The 23,476-nt window shown below is 45.3% G+C and overlaps 1 protein-coding gene across 1 annotated transcript in view; it reads right to left on the bottom strand.

Moving 5' to 3' along the window:
- Window positions 1-23,476, bottom strand: part of MTAP (methylthioadenosine phosphorylase) — a 44,044-nt gene that overhangs the window by 14,555 nt on the left and 6,013 nt on the right. Inside the window, exons 2-4 of the mRNA XM_082695382.1 lie at window positions 17,128-17,214; window positions 15,579-15,637; window positions 12,247-12,414 (exon numbers count right to left, since the gene is read on the bottom strand). Coding sequence (XP_082551508.1) covers window positions 12,247-12,414; window positions 15,579-15,637; window positions 17,128-17,214 — 314 coding nt within the window. The remainder of the gene's footprint in view (window positions 1-12,246; window positions 12,415-15,578; window positions 15,638-17,127; window positions 17,215-23,476) is intronic.

Raw genomic sequence — 23,476 nt, 5'->3', positions numbered from 1 at the left:
CATGGAGTCAACCAAGATGTCCAGACGATTGCCAGCAGCTCAGAAGCAAGGTCGGAAGCTAGAGACAAACAAGGAGCCAGCCCCAAGGAGAATCTACGGTTGAGGCCAGAGCCTCAGAGAACTCAGCCCTGCAGTGGCAAGTGAAGGGCTGCGCCCTGAGAAAGACATGAACACTTTAATACCAATATTTCTAATGATTTCAGGGCTGTGCTGTCAAGATCCAGGAGAAGGAACGTGTGAGAAAACATCTCTTCACACAGCCTGCCCACCTATCTGTCCTGTTCACATAACTAACTTAAGTGTCAACGCATTCAATGAAAGATTTAACGACTTAAACTAAAATCACTGTAAACAGCAATACTCCTGTCCAGCATAAAATGGTAAGGCATGATTGATGCTGAATGCAATTCTGACCAAGAGCAATGGGATTTATAATCATGAGGGGCAGGGGGAATGGAGCACATTTTCTTCCCATAAAAAGTACAGTGTATAAATATATTTTCTCTTCCTTATGATTTTCTTAATAACACCTTTTCTGTAGCATACTTTATCATAAGAATATAGGACACAATGCATGTAACAAAGTATGTAAATCAATTATTTATGTTATCAGGCTTCTGGTCGACAGGAGGCTATCAGCAGTTAAGTTTTTGGGAGGTCAAAAGTTACACATGGATTTTCAACTGAATAGGGCTCAGCACCCTTATCCCCATGATGTATAAGGGTCAACATTCATTTGTTACAGCAGCAACAGGACACTAATACATGCGCTTATGTGGTTTAAGATTCAGCCAACCCCAGCTATGGCTTCCACCAGTTATAAAGAAATGATGCTGAAGGTTGGCCCCAACTCTAGCTTCATTAGCAAACCCTCCCAGCGAGGCAAGGGGACTGCGAATTTCACTTCCCTGTTAGCTTGGGACCCCAAGGGAAAACACTCTGGGACTGACTGATTTGGCTGGGTTTATCGCTCACTCAGTAACTCCGTGCCTCAGAGAAAAGTCAGTCTGATCTCTCTACCTCAATTTGTATCCATTTCCTCACATTTAAAATGGGGGAATAAAGAATACCACCTGCCTTCTAAAGGTCAATGTAAAGACTGAATGAGACACGGAAGGCAAGTGCTCAGCACTAGCAACCACCATTTATGGAAAATCTGCTTCTGTACTTCTCAAGTGCCCACCTTAGGACTTGACGCATGTATGGACCTCAAGTTGAAGGTCCACAAGAAAACAGTCTGAGGCTCTCAAACAGGGACACATACTAAGGGAACTGAAGTGTGCACACGAACAAAAAACTGTGCATGGAAGAGTGAAGGAGGCAAAACTGTGTTGTGTACTGGCAAGAGCAGTGAGTTCAAGACTTCCAAGGAGAGAACTGAGCACTTTTCACACACAGAACAGCGAAAAGCCCAGAAAAAGACAGACTGGTAGGTTGTTGAATCGGCTGATAACTGACTAGAAGACTTGAGTCGGCTCTCGGACAGCCATTTGTTAGTAATTTTCCCCTGAGGAAAAGTGGAGCCGCAAATAACAAGAACACTTGTCCTACAGCAGAAACAAACACAACTGCACATCTGTGAGGCAGCACATGTCCCCAACAAGCCTCAACATGCAGGAACATGACTCAATTAATCTACAGGCAAAGCAGGGCCGACGGCTGATTATAAGTAGTGTGGTTTTGGGGAAATGATTCCACCCACATCACTTAAAAGGTATCTAAACAGTAATGCGCATGGACAAACTCAAACTCAGTTTCTAAGAAACCAAAATGAAACCAAAAAAATCCTCCCAATCCCTCTTTTCTTTTTTTAAAGACTTATTTATCCCAAAGACAAGGAGAGGGAGAAGGAGAGAATGTGAGCAGGGGGAGGAGAGAGACAATTTTCAAGCAGACTCCCCACTGAACTCAGAGTCTGAAGCAGAGTTTGATCCCACAACCCTGAGATCATGACCTGAACCAAAATCAAGACTCGGACCCCCAACTGACTGAGCCACCCAGACGCCCCCACACCCTCTTTTTACTAAAGCCTGAGTTCTGAGGGAAAGTGGAAGTGTTCTATATAGCAAGGCATCACGGCCATCCTGCTAGTTCCTCTAGCAATTTATCCCACAAGGATGTTCATACAAACACAAAGATAACTGGGCATACCAATGTTAACCAACTCAAGTTAATACAAACAGGAAACTGAAAACAACCCACTTTCACTCAGAAAGCAGCTTAAATGAATCACACTGCCAACAATGGAAGAGAGTATGTAAGGAGGAACACAGTGGCATCTGACAACACGTGTGAGAAGCTGAGAGAGATGGTTTAAAGGGAAGACTGCACATTGTGAGCTAGAAGAAAAAAACTGTTCTTTTTCTAGAATTCCTACAGAGTCACACAAACATTTTTTTGTGTGTGTTAAAAAATATATAAATGGTAGGTAATATGGACAATATGCTCCATTTAGTTAATGATGATAGATCTTTAAGACATTTCTGTATCAGCACATAGAAATTTATTTAAGGTTCTGAATAGAAGGCCATGGATATATCAGTATATTTAAGTTATTATACAAAAAACAGGCAATTAAAAATGGTACAACTTATATCTCTGAATAAGCTACCTTATACAGGTTCTTCAAAAACCATCAAGGAACTGATGCAAAGGCCTCCCACATTTCAAGTTTAATGGACAGATTTCACCCAATTTCCCTTCAAAGGGCTATGGTAAGGACACACCCACTGGAAACAGAGGAGGGTTTCACTTTTTACCATATACCCTCCTGTACTGTTTTCATTTTATCTCATTACAAGTATGTATTACTTGTAAATGCTCTAAAACACAGGTTAGGTTGGACAGCATTTTAGTTTTAACATACACTGTAACACCAAAGACAATTTAAGTTAAAAATTTTTAAAGTATACAAATAGAAGATAGCAAAAAAAAAAAAAAAAAAAAGTAAGGCCAAGTCACCAACTAGTAAGATCAAAAGAATATTTATATTCTAGGAAATATGCATAATTTTAAGATCAATATGATTAAGAATAAGCTTTCTAAATTTCCAGGTGTATATATATGTGTGGGTATGCACACTTGGACAGCACTATTGTGAGCATGTTTACTTATCTTTATTTAAAGATTTTATTTATTTACTTGACAGAGACAGAGAGAGAGAGGGAACACAAGCAGGGGGAGTGGGAGAGGGAGAAGCAGGCTCCCCACTGAGCAGGGAGCCTGATTCAGGACTTGGTCAGGACCTGAGCCGAAGGCAGACACTTAATGACTGAGCCACCCAGGCATCCCTGTTTATTTATTATTTATTTATTTGAGGGAGCTAAGCACAAGTGGGAGGGGCAGAGGGAGAGGGAAAGAGAATCTCAAGTAGACTCCATACTGAATGCAGAGCCCAACCCGGGGCTCAATCTCACATTCCTGAGATCATGACCTGATCCAAAACCAAGAATCAGAAGGTGCTCAGCCAACGACACCACCCCGGTGGCCCTGTTGTGAGCATATGTATAAGTGAAGAGTCAAATCCTAGAAGATTTAGGTCATGGAGTTAGGGTTCCCATCTGGAGGAGAAAGGTAGAGTGCTGAGGGAGAAGAAGAGAGTTTAACACTGCAGTGGGGAGAGGAGCCTGGGTGGCTCAGTGTGTTAAGCATCTGACTCGATTTCAGCTCAGGCCATGATCTCAGGGTCCTGAGATCGAGCCCCAGGTCTGGGTTCTCAGCCGAGAATGGAGTCTGTTTAAGATTCTGTTTCTCCCTTTCCATCCTGCTTGTACTCTTCTCTCTTAAATAAATAAAAATAAAACTATAGGGGCACCTACATGGCTCAGTGGGTTAAAACCTCTGCCTTTGGCTCAGGTCATGATCTCAGGGTCCTGGGATCGAGCCCAGCATTGGGCTCTCTGCTCAGCAGGGAGCCTGCTTCCCCCTCTCTCTCTGCCTGCCTCTCTGCCTACTTGTGATCTCTGTCTGTCAAATAAATAAATAAAATCTTAAAAAAAAAAAAAAAGCCAGTAAAACTATAGTGGGGAAAAGTACCGGAAATTTTGACACGAACAACATGAATGGCAACCCATTATGACATGGAATGAAGCCGTTCTCTTCACCAGAAGGGACTGAGAGCTTCTAAATTTGGACACGTAATGAAGATCCCTCCATTGCTCTGACCTAATGAGAGCTTACAGTGCCACAGGACATGAGTAAAACCTGTATTTATATCCCAGTGAGGAGGCAAGACTGTTTAATAAACATGTACAGTTTTCTCCTCCCATTTCATACTTTTCATGAGGACTTGCGAAACAGGGCATGCAGACCGGCAACATAATAGTAAAACCCTGGCTCTGACATACGTGCTAAGTAAAATCTCCATGGGCCTCAGTTTTCTCATCTGCACAAGGGGGGTCATAAAAGGTATATCCACAACGTTTCCTAGTGCTGTGATAATTCGCAGCACCAGGAACACAGGACTACAGAAGCAGCTTTGCTTCACCGTAAAGTATCATGGACATGGCTCCAGGTCAGTGTTATGTAACTTGAACAAATCCTGTTTACAACTTCATCACATTCCACAGGATAGCTGTTCAACCACTGCCCTAGGCTGCTCTTAAGAAACAACACAAACACATCCTGGTTACATGTGTCTAGAAAAATACACCATTTGGTGCTTTTATTCTTAGAACTATAAACCACAAAAGGAAGGCTTGTTGGAAAGGCATAAATATTTTAAACCTTACTGAGTCACACGGCCTTTTAAAAAAGGGGCACCTGGGTGGCTAAGTTGGGACACTCAGTTAAGTGTCCAACTCTTGACCGTGACTCAGGTCATGCTCTCATGGGCAGTGAGATGGAGCCCCGTGCAGGGCTCCAAGCTTAGCACGAAGTCTACTTGAAGATTCGCTCCCTCTGCCCCTGAATCGCATGCTCTCGCTCTCTAAAAATAAATAAATCTTGGAAAGAAAATAAAAAAGAGGGGCGCCTGGGTGGCTCAGTGGGTTAAAGCCTCTGCCTTCAGCTCAGGTCATGGTCCCAGGGTCCTGGAATCAGGCCCCTCATAGGGCTCTCTGCTTGGTGGGGAGCCTGTTTCCTCCTCTCTCTCTCTGCCTGTCTCTCTGCCTACTTGTGATCTCTGTCAAATAAATAAATAATATCTTAAAAAAAAAGAAAAGAAAAGAAAAAAGAGTTGTAACTATCTCTACCAGCAACAGGTATGTGAAGGTTAATTACCCAGGACCTAAGAGCATCTGACACGTGGGAAGAGCTTAATATTTTCTTTCACTTCACAATTATCCAGAAATAACAACTTCACGTTCAAAAGAATAGACGTAACCAGTTAATAAACATTAATACTTCACTGGGGAGAGGGAAATGGGCAGTACAAAGGCTATGTTAGAAACTACGGCGGAAGTGACAAGATATTTCTAAGTACATGTCAAAAATCATCAGCATTGATGAGAAAAGGAAATAGGAAAAAATGACATCATATTACAGTTAAGTGCTGAGGTGTTCTGCATACAGAGCTTAGTAGGACACTCATTCCCCCTGGACAGTGATGTGAAGTCTGGGCTGGTACTCATCACTGCTTGGTAAAACCCCAACCAATGGGGCACCTGGGAGGCTCAGTGGGTTAAGCCTCTGTCTTCTGCTCAGGTCATGATCTCAAGGTCTTGGGATCAAGCCCCTTACCTGGCTTTCTGCTCAGCAGGGAGCCTGCTTCGCCCCGTACCCCTGCCTGCCTCTCTGCCTCCTTGTGATCTCTGTCAAATAAAATCTTAAAAAAAAAAACAACCCCAACCAAATAAAGGTTCTGAGGCAAGCCCTCCCAGAGACATGTGGATGCTCCATTTTCAGCACCTTTTTTTTTTTTTTCTTAAGTGGGCTCCATGCTGGGCATGGAGCACAATGTAGGTCTTGAACTCACAACCCTGAGATCAAGACCTGAGCTAAGATTAACAGTTGGACACTCAACGGATGGAGCCACCCCGGTGCTCCAGCACTTTCCTGATCATGTCTTTCTCTCGTGTTTCCAGGGAGTAATGTCAAAACTGGCTTTGCAGGAGGCATGCTGGGCAGAAAAAGGGTTGGGAAGAAAAGCACTGACCAGATGAAAGCAGTGGGGATGGAGAACAGAAGGTGGTTCAAAGCAAGCACAGGTATGACCCAAAGACAGACTCTGTATGCACCGGCGACGCAGGGCCACAGCAGCAGCGACCAAGTGGACAGCAGCACCGCTGTATCAACCTAGCAACTTTCCAAGTAGGGAACAGGGAACCAGGGTGGGGTGAGAGTGAGAGTGAGAGTATAGGGATGGAAGATATGCAAGGAGGAGAATCCATTTTTTTAATTTTTTTAAAAAATATTTTATTTATTTGACAGAACGAGTGAGCATGCACATGAGCAGGGGTAGCAGCAGGCAGAGGCAGAGGGAGAAACAAACTCCCCAGTAAGTGGAGAGCCGATGCGGGGCCCGATCTCAGGACCCCGGGATCGTGACCTGAGCTGAAGGCAGATGTTTAACTGACTGAGCCACCCAGGCACCCCCCAAGGCTAATTTAATTTTGAGTTATAAAGCATGAGGTATCTATGGGACCCTGTCCTGGATCCAGTGGCCAGTGTGACTGTGAAGGGGGAGGGCAGGACTGAAGTCCATGTGTGAGGGGTGGGTGAGGTCACAGGCTTTGGACATTAACCGAATTCAACATCCACAGGTCCCACCTACTAGCAAATGACCGGTATGTTTGAGTCTTAAGTTTCCTTGACTATAACCCAGGAAAACTACCCTCGTATGTGGTGAGCAGGAGTAAGTGATTTGTGGCACTTAGTAGTAGTTCAAAACTTCGGAGCTTATCAGCAGTTTTATTAAGAGAAAGGACATAAAGTCAGGCTGCAGAGCAGAATGCGGGAAGTCCCGGGAACATGGGAGTAGCCGCCTGGCTCCCAGGGACAGGTGCAGGCAGGAAGATGACAGAGGGCAGGCATGCAAGTAAACTGGTGAGAGGGAAGGGGAAGAAACATGGTCAGGTTAGGCCAAATAGCTTCTGTTTTCACATAAAGAAGAGACATTTTCAACCAAGAGTGAAGGAGATGGGGAGGATGCCGTGGGAACAGTGAAGATTTTCAAATAGCTGCTAAGAGGCATGGGAAAAGAGCCAAAGGAGGGCTTGCTGGGCAACTGCTTACCATAACTGCAGTGAGTGCGGATAAAAATCCACACCCTGCCCCAGAGGTCCAAAGACTGGTGATTAATGGACATCAGAGCACACCCCAACCTTCAGGCCAGTCCGCGACAGGGGCGGGGAACAGCAATCTTACATCATGGCACTGAATCCGAGAGGGGAAGCCCAGAGCTTTGGGAGGGGAAACAAAATGACATCATCCCTTACTGTCATGTTTTACAGTGGGGACTTTCCTGTGAATAAACCAGCAAGTATTGCCCCCACACTTAATCAAAGCTTTCCCTAATGGAGCAAGTGCAGGACTCTCTGAAAAGGGAAGACATCACAGCTCAGACATCAGAGCACAGCGCCCTCACCTAGCAGCAAGGACGCTAAGTGACCAAAGAATCTGGGGGCAGAGCCAGGAAACAATTCTGGATGTTCACACTTCCACACTGGGGCTTCTCCCACTGCATTCTTCCAGCAGAATCTAACTGGGGGCCTCAGGCACGGCAGGCCAACGTGGGAACAGCATTGGGCAGAAAACATTTGCTGGCAGGGATCACACCCTGATGTTTTTCATTGTAATTTTTTGGTTGTATTTGTCTCATTAAAAAAAAAAAAAAGTCCTTATCTGTAAAACATTCCTGATAAAGACCACTATTAGGAAGTAAGAATCTGGGCACCTGGGTGGCTCAGTCGTTAAGTGTCTGCCTTTGGCTCAGGTCATGATTCCAGGGCCCTGGGTTCGAGCCCCGCATTGTGCTCCCTGCTTGGCAGGTGGGAAGCCTGCTTCTCGCGCTCCCACTCCCCCTGCTTGTGCTGTGCTCCCTCTCTCACTGTGTCTGTCAGATAAATAAATAAAATCATAAATAAATAAATAAATAGATAAATAAAAACAAACAAACAAACAAATAAATACATGTAAGAATCCTATCCTTGTCCTTAACAGATATGTTTGCTGGGCACAGCCTGAGAGAGTTCACACAGCCCTTGTGGGTGAATGGGTCCTACTAAACTGCATCTTTTAAAAAAACAATTTAATAGAATGTGGGCATCTTTTCCAAGAGCTTGTAGATATCTGGTGAATTCAACTCCTTTCCACAGTAACAATCAGGACAGATGGTGAGGAGGTCGGTCACATGTGGAACTGCTGGAATCCTCTACCCGTGGCTACCTTGCACAGTGTGGAGAGTAACTGGGGGTGACAGAAACACGCTGCACATACAAAGGTTTGTACCCCAGAAGAAGCTCCAAATTATGAATCTTGGGGCATCTCTGTTGTAAGATCCTTTTAAAGTATAAACGGTCTCTTGGGACAGACAAAAGGTCAGACAAATTCTTTCCCGGGTTCATATGGATTGTGGAATGACCAACCGGAAGAGAAACAAGTTCCACTTTTAATCAGGTTTGATCCCGAATTGTCAAATGACCTGTGGCTCTAAAATAAGGACCTCCACTGAGGCAAAAGAAATGGATTCATCAAACCCCATTCATCAGGAGGTATGAGGCACCAAAGACACTGCGGGCGAGCATCCTCCAAGTCCTTGGTTATCAGGTGCTATTTTAAATTTTGGTTTGTGAGGAACATAACCCAGGGAGCCCCGGACCCGGGGCCAGGGCACAATCAAGTAACCTATCCCTCTCCAGTAAGAATGGGAAAATCACAAAACCAACAACACATTTCTGGTATTTAAATTCTAGAGCAAGATCCGTTTTGCTTTCTACAGCTGCCCTAATCACAAACACAAGATTATTTTGACTTTAAATATTAAGTAAGGCATTTCCTTGTGTGTCTGAGGAAGAGAATGCACAAGGGCACACACCCCAAAAATACCTGGAGCCACTCCCCTCCCCACCGGTCTGTTGTCCTGCTCTCTCCAGGTCAGCCACACCCAATTCCCCTTCTCTCAGGCCCAGGCGTTCAGCTCCTCACAGGCAGGAACACAGCAGAGAGAAAACCAAATTATTTTCAGAAGACAATGAGCTTATTAAAAGAGTTTCTAGCCCATCAGACTCCTTTAAAGGTATATTCCGTTTTTAGAGTAGAAATCCAAATGTTTTTTAAAAACAACTATGAAGTCAGAGCCACCTGTCACTCTTCAACCTAGATGGCCTCTCAGGTATGCACAGCAAGGCTGAGGGACCAGGTCGGTGGAGGTCTTCCCTACTCTGGGCACCAAGGGCAGAGGAAGTAATGTGCTTTAGTTCTGCCGTCTAATAAGCGAGAACAGCCACACTACTCCATCTTGAATTTTTTTTGTTTTTAATATTTTATTTGAGAGAGCAGTGAGAGAGCACACAAGCAGGGGGAGCTGTAGGCAGAGGCAGAGGGAGAAGCAGGCTCCCTGCCGAGCAGGGAGCCCAATGCGGGGCTCGAACCCAGAACCCCAGGATCATGACCTGAGCCGAAGGCAGGAGCTTAACTGACTTGAGCCACCCTGGAGCCCCCCCACCCCAATCCTGACTCTTTATCACACATTTATGTTAGGGAGAGTAAAAGGATCCCTCTCAACCTCTGAAGGCCCTGTTAGCACGAGGATATTTGTTCCAGGAGAACGTGCCAGAAGAGTGGCAGTAATAAGCAAATGTGTTTCCAGGTCAGACCCTGGAGAACGGAGCTCAACTTTGGATTCTGAAGATAGGGCCACGGGCCACTAATATGTCTGAGGCTAAACAGAGCCAAGACAAAACCTGATCCAGGGCTCCCGTCCCCGTGGCTTTAATCCACTGGGCGGCTTCACAGAATGCTGGGGTTTCGCTCCCCAAGCTGGGGCGGGGTGTTTGGCTACAGGCAGCTCAGCCTCTAGCTCAGCGTGGGGCACCAAGAGGACACATTGGGTGCCTGCCTGAACCTGATTCACCTTCAACAAAGCGCCATTATTAGTACAACACAAGAAGGCCACTACTCATAAGGCAAAAAGTGCTGATTCTCTTCTCTTATGAGACACACATACAGTAAATCATGTATGTGCCCAAGCCTGGTGAACTGACTCGGCCAGCAGCAGTTATCATTCAGAAACAGCGACCAGCAGCAACTGACCACAAGCCACCCAGTACAATCTTAAATTTTCCAACAGATGCATTAAAAAAAGGAAAAGAGGTAAAATTAGCTTCAATATCACATCTAGGCCAATAAATCCAAAATGTTACTATTGCAATATGTCATCAATATAAAATTTGAGATTTCTTCTAAATGACATTCCCTTAGGGTTCCTCCTCTTAAGAGAACGTTTCTTCTGGGGCGCCTGGGTAGCTCAGTGGGTTAAAGCCTCTGCCTTCAGCTCAGGTCATGAACCCAGGGTCCTGGGATTGAGCCCCGCATCGGGCTCTCTGCTCAGGAGGGAGCCTGCTTCCTCCTCTCTCTCTTCCTGCTTCTCTGCCTACTTATGATCTCTGTCAAATAAATAAATAAAATCTAAAAAACAAAACAAAACAAAAAAACAAGTATCATAAAAATACTAACCGAGCAACTACAGGCATGTGTATGTGTGTTAGGGGTAAAGTGGCAAACAGGGTCTTTGCCCTCACACGACCTATGTTCTAGAAGGCAAGATGAACAATACATACATGGTGTCAGGTGCTGAAATAGTAACAGGAAAAATGACAGGTGAAGGGCATGTACGAATTTCAGTCTGCCCCCATTATTTATTAGGCTGAACCACCAGAAACTGCTGATATTCAACCATTTCTAACCTAGAGAATGGTCAGTTTCATACACTTCCACCTAACAGTTTCACTCCACCAGAAACCATCAGGAATGCTTCTGATGGACTCTAAATTAGAACAGTTCCCTGATGGACAGAAAACACAGAGAACTGGACTGAATCCACTTCCCTCCTGTGGAAGAGGTGGGAGCAGTGCTTGGGTGGAAAAAACTCGGCAACAGCAGATGGGGAACGTAGGATGGACAGAAGTGATCGTCTCCGGACTGCAGCAGGAGCCACTGGATGGCTTAAACTCGGCGCCCTTTCTCCCCGCCACCGATTCAAGGCGCAGAGTGTAGTTACCTGTCTCCCTCTGAAATACCACTCTGGGAGGTGGTTCCTTTCACCAGGAATTGTGGGGGGACTGGGGGCAATGGAAAGGGACCCCTAGGAGACCACTCACTTCACTTGTGATTTCAACTACTTTATTATTATTTTTTTTAAAGATTTTGTTTCTTTTGGAAAGAGGGAGCAGGGGGAAAGTGGGGAGAGAGCGAGAGACTCTCAAACAGACCCCATTCTGAGGGTGGAGACTGATGCAGGGCTTGATCTCACGACCCTGAGATCAGGACCTGAGCTCATATCAAGAGTCGGGATACTTAACCAATGGGACCCACTCTTCAACAATTTCTAAATTCAGAAAAAGTCTAGGATCATGGCAGTTTATTACTGCTGATTTTTTTTTTTTTTTTTTGTAAAGGAACGTTATATATTACTTATACAATTAAATAATAAAAAAGCCCCTAGCTCTTGAACCAACTGGTCGATCGTAACACCATGTGAAGACAACCAGACATGACAAGGCTGCCAATATAATGCAGAAGGGAGGGTTTTTGCCGAGAACGTGGACCTGTCTCCTCAGGTCCAGATTTACCAGCTGTTTATAGCAAACACGGGGGACAGGAGAAGACACTGACACTTAAGGAAGCAATCTGTAAAATCTGCTATAGGGACGCTACAGGACAAGAGAAAGAGTAAAAGGTGGTGGCTGAAACATTATTAGCTCGCACATGTCATGACTGGACCCCCTCTGGAATCTTACTTGAAAAAGACAACTTAAAAAAAGTCCCGGAGACAACCGGGAGAAGGGGAGTGGAGTCCAGACAGCGGAACTAAGGAAACATGAAGCCATTTGCTTGTGTCTACGGGCGGGCGTTCTTATCTATTCACATTACAGACCACAGCGAACTGAGGAATGGCAGAGCGGGGAACTGGTCACCGGACAGCTGATTCTTCCTCTGGTCTGCAGCTGTTTAACAACTTCCCACAAGGCAAAACTTCAAGCACATCCATGGGCCTGCCCTCCGCTCCTTCCCAGGCCCCCATACAACCTCCATTTGAACTGGGAATAATCTCCCCCAAGCCTTAAGCACCTTAGAGGGCCTGCTCACCTGTCGATGAACTGATCAATAATGACGATATCACCGGGCTGAATCTCCTCCCTCAAGGAGCCACAGGCCGTGGTCACTACGATGTGTGTGCAGCCCTCCTCCTTCAGAGCCCAGATGTTTGCCTGGTAGTTGACTTTTGAAGGCATAATGGTATGCTGTCTGCCATGCCTGTGGGAAGGAGCACATGCAGCCAGTGAGCGAGCGGGGCACTCGAATGCTGTTAGAAAACTCAGTTTATGGCGGCGCCTTCCAGTCCTTTTCATTAAAGCACTTTTATGGGCCGAGGCCAGGGCATAACTAGCCTACTGTAAATACAAACCACTTGGTCTTCATATGCAGGCCACCTTTATGTGGTATGTGTTTATTTTCCTATCAAGAGCCCATATGGAAGATGTACTGTGTCTGTCCTCTAGCAGCCCAACACCCCAGAATCTGAGGCAGATGGTTTCACACAAGCCACAACACGGAAAACAAGAGGTGCCAGTGAAGACAGACACAAAATCGAAGGAGAAACTCAAGCCTCCAGCTGACTCTCTTCATTCCTTTGTCTGATCACCCAAATAAGTTAGTAAATAAACTCAAAATTAAGAGCTCCCAGCTGTTAGGACACTAGCAGGTTTCGTCCAAGAACTAGTCACCTCACTCAAGACCACGGTTAGTGGCTGAATGGTGCCCCCTCCCCCTGCCAGAGTTCATATTTTAAAGTCCTAATTCCCAGAATGCAAATGTACTTGCAGAGAGGGTCTTTCATATGGTAATGAGGTTAAAAAAAAAAATGAGGTCCTTAGGGTGGACCCCAATCCAGTGTCCTTATAAAAGGAGGAAATCTGGACACAGACTTGCACCCTGGGGAGAAGGTGGGATGACACAGGGAGAAGATGGTCATCTGTGAGCCAAAACAAGAGAGGCCTGGAATAGTTCTTCCCTACTCCCCGCCCCCAAGCCCTCAGAAGAAACCAATCCTGCTGACACCTTGATCTTGGAATTCTAGCCTCCAGAACTGTGAGCAAATCTGTGTGTCCATCCAGTCTGTGTCGGCTAGAGCAAACTAACACACCCACCAACGGTTTCCTACCACACTTCAAATACAATCCAAACACCTAACCATGGCTCTCATGTCACTCAGGCACCAGTGTCCTAACACAGCCTCAGCTCTTACCCCATGTCAGCCTCACCGGCCTTCTCACTCATTCCTGCTCAGGTTTCGAGCCCACCGAGGTCTCCACTCCAAACAGAGAAGTGCTTTCCATGACCACTGAGTCAAAGTACACCACTATCCCCTTTTCTTTCTAGCCTCTGATGGTAACTCAAACTACAGCTCCTTTTCCGTGTCTATCTTTCCTGCTAGAATCAGTCTGAGAGGTTGAGGCCCTCGTCTGTGCTCCTCTCTGGGACGCAGAACACAACCGGGAGCATCAGTAAATGGCCAGTCAAGGGAACCCAATTTCTAAAATTATTTTTTAAAATTCACATGTTAGATGACAGGCTTATTTAAGCAGTATTTCATAGAGTTAAAATCATTCTGGCCTGCTTGAAAAACTACCAATACAATGGTGTAATTGTCCACCCCGGAGAGGCCAACTGTCAAGTCCAGTGTCCTTCACGTGTGATAATGCAGAAACAGGCTTTCAGGAAGTAGGTAAATACACAAAAATCTCACTTTCTACAATGACGATTAAGTTTGGGCTTTGCAGTAAAAGCACCTGAGTTCAATCCTAGTTTTACCGTTTACTAGTGATGTGACCTCCTCATAGCCACTCCACGCTCTCCATCCAATTTTTTCCACATAGAAAATGGTTAATCATATTACCTACACCATAGGGTTGTTATTAAATATCTTTCATCATCCCATGTAGAAGGAAAACTTTATTAGTCTTTTCTGTTCCCCAGCAGAATTGGGAAAAACATCAAAACGCTTTGACCGTAATTTCAGACAGGCACGGCCTGTCAGGGTTCTTACCACGAGCGCACAGATGACCTCTCAGAAGGCGGAGGTCCATGAATGCACACACAGTGTCTGCATTTTCCTAAGGCTGGTCTCCAAAACACTAATAAGAATTTTCAAAAGAAATTCAAAAACCCAAAGTCATTAAACACTTGCATTCGAGGGACAAACACAATCCAACACAGTTCAGTTCAACAGGCAGGAGTGTGACAAAACCCTCACTGGAGGGCCACACCACCAGGTGCTTTCTGTTGGGAGCCTGGAAAAAACATGAATCAACCCTCCAGCAATGACCCCGGACCAACAAAGAAGGCTGCCTGACATTGACCTCATGAGACCATCTGAAACTAAAACTTAGTTTCACTGGATTCAGCAAGTCCCTTTTGTTTCCAAAATGCAGTGTGGCAGACAGACTCTCGGCTGATCCCCATTCTCGTGCTCAGTGTTGTCGTTCCCTCCTCCCCCACTGCAGGTGCACCTGTGATTTGCTTCCTGCCAATGGGCTCCACCAAAGGTGCGGGGTGGGGGGGCGGTCACTCCCACGATCAGGGGCCACCTCGCCAGCTGGCCCCAGAGAGCCCCTCCTGCTGGCCTCCGGGAAATAAGCCACTGTCACAGGAAGGAACCATATACAGGGACCGTGGATAAGCCTACAAGAGCCGAAGGCCTCAGGCCTACAACTGTGAGGAACTGAATTCGGCCCACACGCGGGTAAGCCTGACTGAGAACCTGTGGCTCCAGAAGAGAACAAGCCCCTGAGGAAACTTTGTGTGACCTTGCGTAACCCTGAGCAGGGGTCCTAGCTAAAGTCCTATCCCACACTCCCCATGCTGAGAAAATGTGGGACACCGTCCGTGTTCAAAGCGGCTCAACCTGTGGTAATTTGTGCACAACATGAGAAAACGAATGTCTGAGTGCCAACACTCCCTCCCGGCCGGTCACAGTGGAATGGCGCTGGTCTTGTCAAGGACACAGAGTGTGGATATCACCGGGAACCCGCTCCCTGCAAACCTGTAGCTATTCTATTACCACACAAGGGGTCGTGAATAAAGCAGTTTATCTTGTTAATTAGAAGAAAAATAATAAACTAGGGAAAGCACCTCTCCTCTCACAGAACTGAAACCAGAAGCTTCAATTTTGGTCAGACCCTTTCTATTGCCTCCTGATTAGTCCAACCGCTTTCCCAGGCTAAGGGGAGTGGGGTGAGCTCTCTGACCTCCAAAATCACTATAATTTACCCCAAAACTGTAAGCAGTAAATAAAGGTGACAAGATACTCCAAGTCTACCATCCCTAAAAACTCAAGAGCACACCACCACTCTCTCCAGGATCTCAGTTAAATTTAAACCCTGTTAGTAGCAACATTCAAAAAGCTTAAAATAACTTACCTTGCAAGGAGGACGCAATCAACATTCTTGATCTTCCCCAAAATTAAGGCATCAGAAGGCTGAACGTAAGGAAGAACGGTTACAACCCAAGGACTTGAAAACATTCACATGTAAACAATTTAAAAAACTGCCATTTCAATCGTTGGGCCATAACAAGATCCACAGAAACCTGTAAGATACACTTGAAGGAAGTAAGGGAGTCCAGATTTGACCGACATAATCCCCCCATAAACACCGAGCCCTCTGCAGGCGTGGGGTTTACCGGAGCCGGAGGGGGCCTCAGGTGCGTGGGCAGGTACCACTTAGTAAGATCTATTTGTAGCAAGCACCCCGGGGGACTCTGGCGTCACGCTGGTCAAATACAGATGTGTCGAGGATATCGGGCAGGTCCGAGAGGGCAGGTGTGAGAGCGCAAGGCAGTAAGGAGGGAACTGTCACAGAAGTGAAGAGCTCGGCCGCAGAACCGCTTGCCATGTTCACCAAGTCTAAGGTGGCCATGGGATGACCTGAGGTAATGGACGGGGAGGTCCTGAGAACTGGAGAGGGGTCAGAAAACACTAGGCCATGAGATGAGCTAAGCTGAGAGCAGGACGTAGAGAACATGAGGTCAGTCGAAGACCTGGCTGGAAAGGAGGGCTGGGTGGCAGCTGCCGGGTACAGGGATCCTCGGAGGACGGCCAGAACCACTGTGTCTGGAAGCAGCACTACGGAACGAGGGGAAGGCAGACATCTCATCCTAGCTGGGAGAAGCGGCAGCCCCATTTTAACAGAAAAGGAAAAGTGTCTTCTTTCCAGTTTGGTCACGCTATTGCTTTCTGGATTCTCAGGAAATCCCCCCACCCCGCACTCAGCTGCCCCTTGGGCCAGACTTACTAAGAAAAGGCCACTTTGCATTATTTGTTCCAGCTTGCTGTATGTCTGCATAATTAATATGGAAGACCTATAGGCCCCGAATTAGAAGCTAATTTGAATGCCAGTGATCTGAAGACGCACAGTTGCTATCTCAGAAAGGAGTCTCTGGCTTCTAGAGATAAAAACTGAGAAGTTATGTGTGCATGTTCTCAATCCTGTGAAGTCCCTCACAGGCATTCTTAGGGACTCTGTCTCAGCTGGTAGAACCAATGACAGGACTGCTGGGCCCTCAGCCTGGGGCAGACAGCCCTGCACTGCCAAGACCAAAAAAAAAAAAAAAAAAAAAAAAATATATATATATATATATATATATATATTTGTATTTTTACAAATATTTGTAAATAAATTTATATAAATATATTTATTTGTGTGTGTGTATATATATATATATATATATATATATATATATATACACATATGACTTTATTTATGTGTAAGAGAAAGAGTGAGGGCACTAGCAGGGATAGTGGCAGGCTGAGGGAGAAGCAGGCTCCCTGATGAGCAAGAAGCCCCATGTGGGACTCAATCCCAGGACCCTGGGATCATGACCTGAGCCAAAGGCAGACGTTCAACCAACTGAACCAGCAAGAAGAAAGGGAAAAGCTGGCACATCTCCGCAGAATGGATGCATATTCACCTTGCCAAAGGGAGTATCCACGTATTTTTCAGTTCTTCCTTCTAAGATTTCTGGATCATCCAGGCCTGTTCCACCAATTATTCCAATCTGAAGGAGACAATAAAAAGACAATATATTTGGTCATTTTTCACTAGAAACAAAATCATTAATTCAAGCAAATCCATTTATTCACATACATACACTCATCTCCATTCCTGCTAAACCCTATAGCTTTTGTTTTTTTTTAAAAATTAGTTTCAGGATAGAATTTAGGGATTCATCAGTTGCATATAACACTCAGTGGTCATTACGTCAACCTGCCCTCCTTAACAACCCTCACCCAGTTACCCCAGCCCCCTACCCCTCTCCTGAAACACTCAGTTTCCTAGAGTTCAAAGTCTCTCATGGTTTGCCTCCCTCTCTATTTTCATCTTATTTTGTTTTTCCTTCCCTTCCCCTATGTTCATCTCTTCTGTTTCTTAAATTCCACATATGAGTGAAATCACAAGGTATCTGTCTTTCTCTGACTGGCTTATCTCATTTAATGTCATACCCTCTAGGTCCACACACATCATTGCAAATGGCAAGATTTCCTGGGGCTTTTTGATGGCTGAGTAATATCCCTTATCCATTCATCTGTCAGTGGACATCTGGGCTCTTTTCATAGTTTGACTATTGTGGACATTGCTGCTATAAATATTCAGGTGCACGTGCCCCTTTGGATCACTATATTTGTATCTTTAGGGTAAATACCCAGTAGTGCGATTGCTGGGTCGTAGGGTAGCTCTATTTTCAACTTTTTGAGGAGCCTCCATGCTGTTTTCCAGAGTGGCTGCACCAGCTTGCATTCCCCCCACAGGGTAGGAGGGTTCTTCTTTCTCTGCATCCTCACCAACATCTGTCCTTTCCTGACTGGCTAATTCTAGCCATTCTGACTGGTGAGAGGTGGTCTCTCACTGTGGTTTTGATTTCTATTTCCCTGAAGCGAAGTGATGTTGAACACTTTTTCATGTGTCTATTGGCCATTTGGATGTCTTCTTTACAGAAATATCTGTTCATGTCTTCTTCTGTCCATTTCTTGACTGATTATTTTTGGGTTTTTTTGGGGGGGGGTATTGAGTTTGCTAAGTTCTTTATAGATTTGGAAAATAGTCCTTTGTCTGATAAGACATTTGCAAATATCTTCTTCCATTCTGTAGGTTGCCTTTTAGTTTTGCTGACTGTTTCCTTTGCTGGGTAAAAGCTTTTTTTTTTTTTTTTTTAAAGATTTTATTTATTTATTTGACAGACAGAGATCACAAATAGGCAGAGAAGCAGGCAGAGAGAGGAGGAAGCAGGCTTTCTGCTGAGCAGAGAGCTGGATGTGGGCCTCGATCCCAGTACCCTGGGATCATGACCTGAGCCAAAGGCAGAGGCTTTAACCCACTGAGCCACCCAGGTGCCCCTGTGTAAAAGTTTTTGATCTTGATGAAGTCCCAGTAGTTCATTTTTACCCTTGCTTCCCTTGCCTTTGGCGATGTTTCTAGGAAGAAGTTGCTGCAGCGTTGCTGCCTGTGTTCTCCTCAAGGATTTTGATGGATTCCTGTCTCACATTGAGGTCCTTCATCCATTTTGAGTCTATTTTTGTGTGCGGTGTAAGGAAATGGTCCAGTTTCATTTTTCTGCATGTGGCTGTCCAATTTTCTCAACAACCGTTTGTTGAAGACCTGTCTTTTTGCCACTGGACATTCTTTCCTGCTTTGTTGAAGATTAGTTGACCATAGAGTGGGGATCTATTTCTGGGCTCTCTATTCTGTTCTCTTGATCAATGTGTCTGTGTTTGTGCCAGTACCATACTGTCTTGATGATGACAGCTTTGTAATAGAGCTGAAGTCTGGAATGGGGATACTGCCCACTTTGGTTTTCTTTTTCAACATTCCTTTGGCTATTCAGGGTCTTTTCTGGTTCCATACAAATTTTAGGATTGTTTGTTCTAACTCTATGAAACATGCTGATGGTATTCTAATAGGGATTGAACTGAATATGTAGCTTGCTTTGGGTATTGTAGACATTTTAACAGACTTTGCTCTTCCATGAGCATGGAATGTGTTTCCGTCCTCAATTTCTTTCATGAGTCACATCCTTTACCTCTGTGGTTGGCTTTATTCCTAGGTATCTTATGGTTTTGGGCGCAATTGTAAATGGGATTGATTCCTTGATTTCTCTTTCTTCTGCCTCATTGTTAGTGTATAGAAATGCGATGGACTTCTGTGCATTGATTTTATATCTTGACACTTCACTGAATTCCTGTTTGAGTTCTAGCAGTTTTCGGGTGGAGTCTTTTGGGCTTTCTACGTAGAGAGTCCTGGCGTCTGGGAAGAATGAGTATGGCTTCTTTGCCAATTTGGATGCTCTTATTTTCTTTCTGTTGTCGGACTGCTGAGGCTAGGGCTTATAGTGCTATGTTGAACAGCAGTGGTGATAGTGGACATCCCTGTCGTGTTCCTAACCTTAGGGGAAAAGCTCTCAGTTATTCCCCATTGAGGAGGATATTAGCTGTGGGGTTTTTGTAGATGGCTTCTGTGATACTGAGGTATGTTTCCTCTACCCCTACACTGCAGAGAGAGGGGGTTCCTGCCGGTTCTGCTGCTGGATGGGCGGCTGCTTGCAGAGCGGTGGCCTGATCCTGCTGTGCTTCTGTTTATTACAATCCCAAGCTGAGAGCCACTCCTGGGCTCTGATGGCAGCCAGCTTCCCCACTCTGATGCCTGGGAGCTCTGCTGCCCTCAGGCACCCCCGGTCTTCCTGTGACCCTGGAGATCCTGGGACCACACTGTCACCACCCAGGATTCCTCCCTGCTTTGCCACCCAAGTACCTTTCAGGCAGGAAGTCCCTCACCAGAACGGTCTTCTGAAAGTTCGGATTTTTGTGCTCCACTGCTCTATCACCTGCCAGTAGCCGGTACCCGGTAGCCGGCGGACAGAGGCTCCCTCCGCGCCCCGCCCTAGTCGCACTTATCTTTCCTTATAACACTCAGATTCCCATCGGTGCACCTCCTGTCTTGCAGAAAGTGGTCGCTTTTCTATTTGCAGAGTCACAGCTACTCTTCGATCTCCAGTTGAGTTAGCAGGTGTTCAGAATGATGTGAGAGCTGTCTGCCTGAACTCTTGGGACCACGCGACCTTGGGATCCTCTACTTCTCCACCATCTTAACTCCTCCCAGCCCCAGGCGTTTTTAAAAAACTGCACATTACTGGAAAACAATCACCCATTCAATAAACATCTGAGGGCCCTCAAACTTCAGAGTTAGCCAAAGCAGGGGTCACGTTTTGCTTACCATACAATTAACAAATTAGCACAGAAAGATACTTTAGCTAGCTTAAGTTACAAAACCAAACCTAAAATACAGGCACGGGGTTGCAGATAGTACTTTCTAACCAATTTTAAATTTTATTTTCTCTACTAAATGGAACAAGGAATGTTCAAAAGACGTCCAGGACAGAAAATATTCTGTATGCCCAACTGGTCATGGGTCTTCCTCATTATACCATTTGATAAAGAAAGGAGAAAAATTTCTTTCCTATGCCACTAAAATCAGAGTTGTAAGAGTTCACGGATAGAAAAGTCTGGAAGAGCATGGAAAGTTGGTCTCGTGTATATTTATAAAATCAAACTATTCTTCCTATCCATGTAAATATAAATAAGTAATGCAGAGGCAGTTCTGAATTTTTTTTTTTAAGTTCAAGAGTTGTGTTGTATTTTCCAGAGATGAACTCATCAGCCCTTGTCTTCCAGGGGCTAATCCGAGTTACAGGAACCTGGTTCTGCAACTCCAGAGTTAATCTGATTTGGTGACTAAGAAACACAAACAAGAACAATTACAAAGACAGCTAAATATTAACTGAATGTCAACTAAAAAATTAAATGACGGAAATAAGGCTTCTTTGAGCTGATACTTCCTAAAGGAAAATTAGTATTTAAACTATCAGTGACAGGTTAGAGAGAGGACACTTTCTTAGAAACCAAGTGGAAAGTGACCTGAGCATTTTTTTTTTCAATGCAAAGCTTTAAATCTATTACCACTTGAGCAAAATTTCTACTCATGAAAGACAGCAGCTCCTTGAGAAAAAATTCCAGGTTAAGAAGTCACTAACACCTGAATAATTTTTAGATCAGGTTACACAAGTTGATTTTATAAGTATTATGAATGGCTACCTCTCTGCCTCCCCCCACCCCCATTTTCTGGAAACAAACAAACAAACAAACAAACAAACAAAAAACAGGAGGGACAATTTATTGAGATCTCACTGAAGAACTGCTAGTGACAGGATTCAGAACCTTAAAAGCGTCCTCACCACTTCCCAAAGTGACTAAACCAGTTTTTGAAGTTGGTGCCACCTTGTGGCATGTTGTTGAAACCACAGCAGGTTACACCCGGGCAACCCCACCTCTCTCTCCTATCTTGCCACCACAGATCATCCTAAAACCAGCCAGTATGACGGCTTTTAAGCCAACAGAAGTGTTCATTTAAGTCAGTACACTTAAATCATGCCCATCCACTAGAAAAAAATTGTAAACTGGTTTTATACAATCCTAACCCTCCTTCCAGCTACCTTCTCCAGTTGATTGTTCATCTCATACATCTCTGCACCATCACCGCAGGTCACAAAACCAAACTGCTGACTCTGAAATTATTCTCAGCCTAATCTTGGGGGATTCTGTTGCTCTTGAAAACCTTTGCCCCCCACCCCCCAAGGCTTTATTACCAGTTGGACTTGGCTGTTTCTGGATGCACCCTGGGCCATGGCATCTCACACTCTGGATTCAACACTGGACTCTCAAGACCTGTACATACACAACAAAACTGACTCTGTTGAACCACCTCTCAGTTTGGGGCAAGCTAGCCCAGCACTGTAGCAGTATATTAAGAAATGCCGACCAGGGGTCCTGCCCAAGTTCAGTGCCCTTGAGCCCACGGTCAGCTGCCACAAGCTTCAGTCACAGCACCTCGACTGCATGACTGCGTTAGGTAGCTGGTAACTCAGCCCTCCAGAGGAACATGCACTGGGCATGAAAGCAAGAGCTGCTGCTGCGCCCCCCAGAGGCTGGGATGGGGTCTCTGGCACTGGAATTATCTGTAGGTGAGCCTGTCCAGTCACCCAAATGGCTCCAGAAAATCATACAGGCACACAGGACAAGTGTAGCAGCTGCGTACTGCCACACGGGGAAACGGACCTCTATAACCAGTTTCCTGCAGCAGAGGGAGGCCATCCGTGTCAGGATGGGGCAATGTCGCCACCTGCTGGCTCCACAGCAAAGTACAACTACGATGGAACTCCCAAGCACCCTGGCCTAATTATGTGTCACCTTGCAGCCTCTAAATGCAATAGCTGATCCCTACCTGCCTTGCTAATAAAGTCACTGTGTCTGAGTACTTAGATGTCCCAGGCACTGTGCTAAGTGCTCCAGCCACTTTACCTCATTTGATCTTCACAACCATCCCGTAAGATACGCCCTCCAGTATTATACCCATTTTCCCAAAGACAAAGCAAAAGCATCAAATTAAGAAACTTGAAGAACAAATTATAAGAAGGGAACCATGTCACACTCAACTGCTATGATGAACTGTCTCCCAATATCCCCTTTATTACAAATAATTTGTAATAAAAAAGGAGTCCTTTATTACATCACACCCCATCAAGAAAGTTTTACTCTCTCCATGTACTGAGGAAACATGCTGAGAGAGGTGAAGTTCTGGGCCAAGGTCACAGAGCGAGAGATCTAAGCAAACACCTCAAAAGAGAGGGGCCTCTCCATCAGTGACCTCATACACACTCGGGAAGCAACGACACGACCTTAACAGGCCTCCTGGGCCAGAAGCTTCAGCCCTTTAGTCCAGGTTATCCTAGACTGCCTAGAAATATATTTGAGGACTGGGATGGAATTTCTGGCCCAATCCTGCCCAGCCAGGACTTCCATACATGAGATAAAGTTCTGAAACAGAGAACCCCTGGTCAGTCACAGTCACTGCCAACTTCTAACAGCTACTGGTTCATCCCACACTTTCTCCCTGACAGACCACTGAGTCAATTTCCTTTAAAAGAGAAGAGGGTTTGACTTCCTCCCTGAGAGTGCAAAAGCACTTTATCTAAATGTTGGCTTAATCTGGCCAGAATGGTTATGTCCAGCAAGGCTGAAAGGGCTCCTATGAACCCCTACCCTGTGTCTATTTCCCCTAGTACCTGGACCCAGGAGACCTCACATATCCCAACTGGTTTCAGTAACCCCTCACCATCACTTTGAGGCCCAGATACACTACCTTAAAGAACCTAGCACTCCATGATGGCATTCTCAAAACACAGAAGCCCAAGCAGTTGAGGCTAGCTCATG

This window comes from Mustela nivalis (genome assembly GCF_964662115.1).
Source record: "Mustela nivalis genome assembly, chromosome: 13".
NCBI classification, from domain to species: Eukaryota; Metazoa; Chordata; class Mammalia; order Carnivora; family Mustelidae; genus Mustela; species Mustela nivalis.
This window is presented reverse-complemented; position numbering and strand designations above follow the sequence as displayed.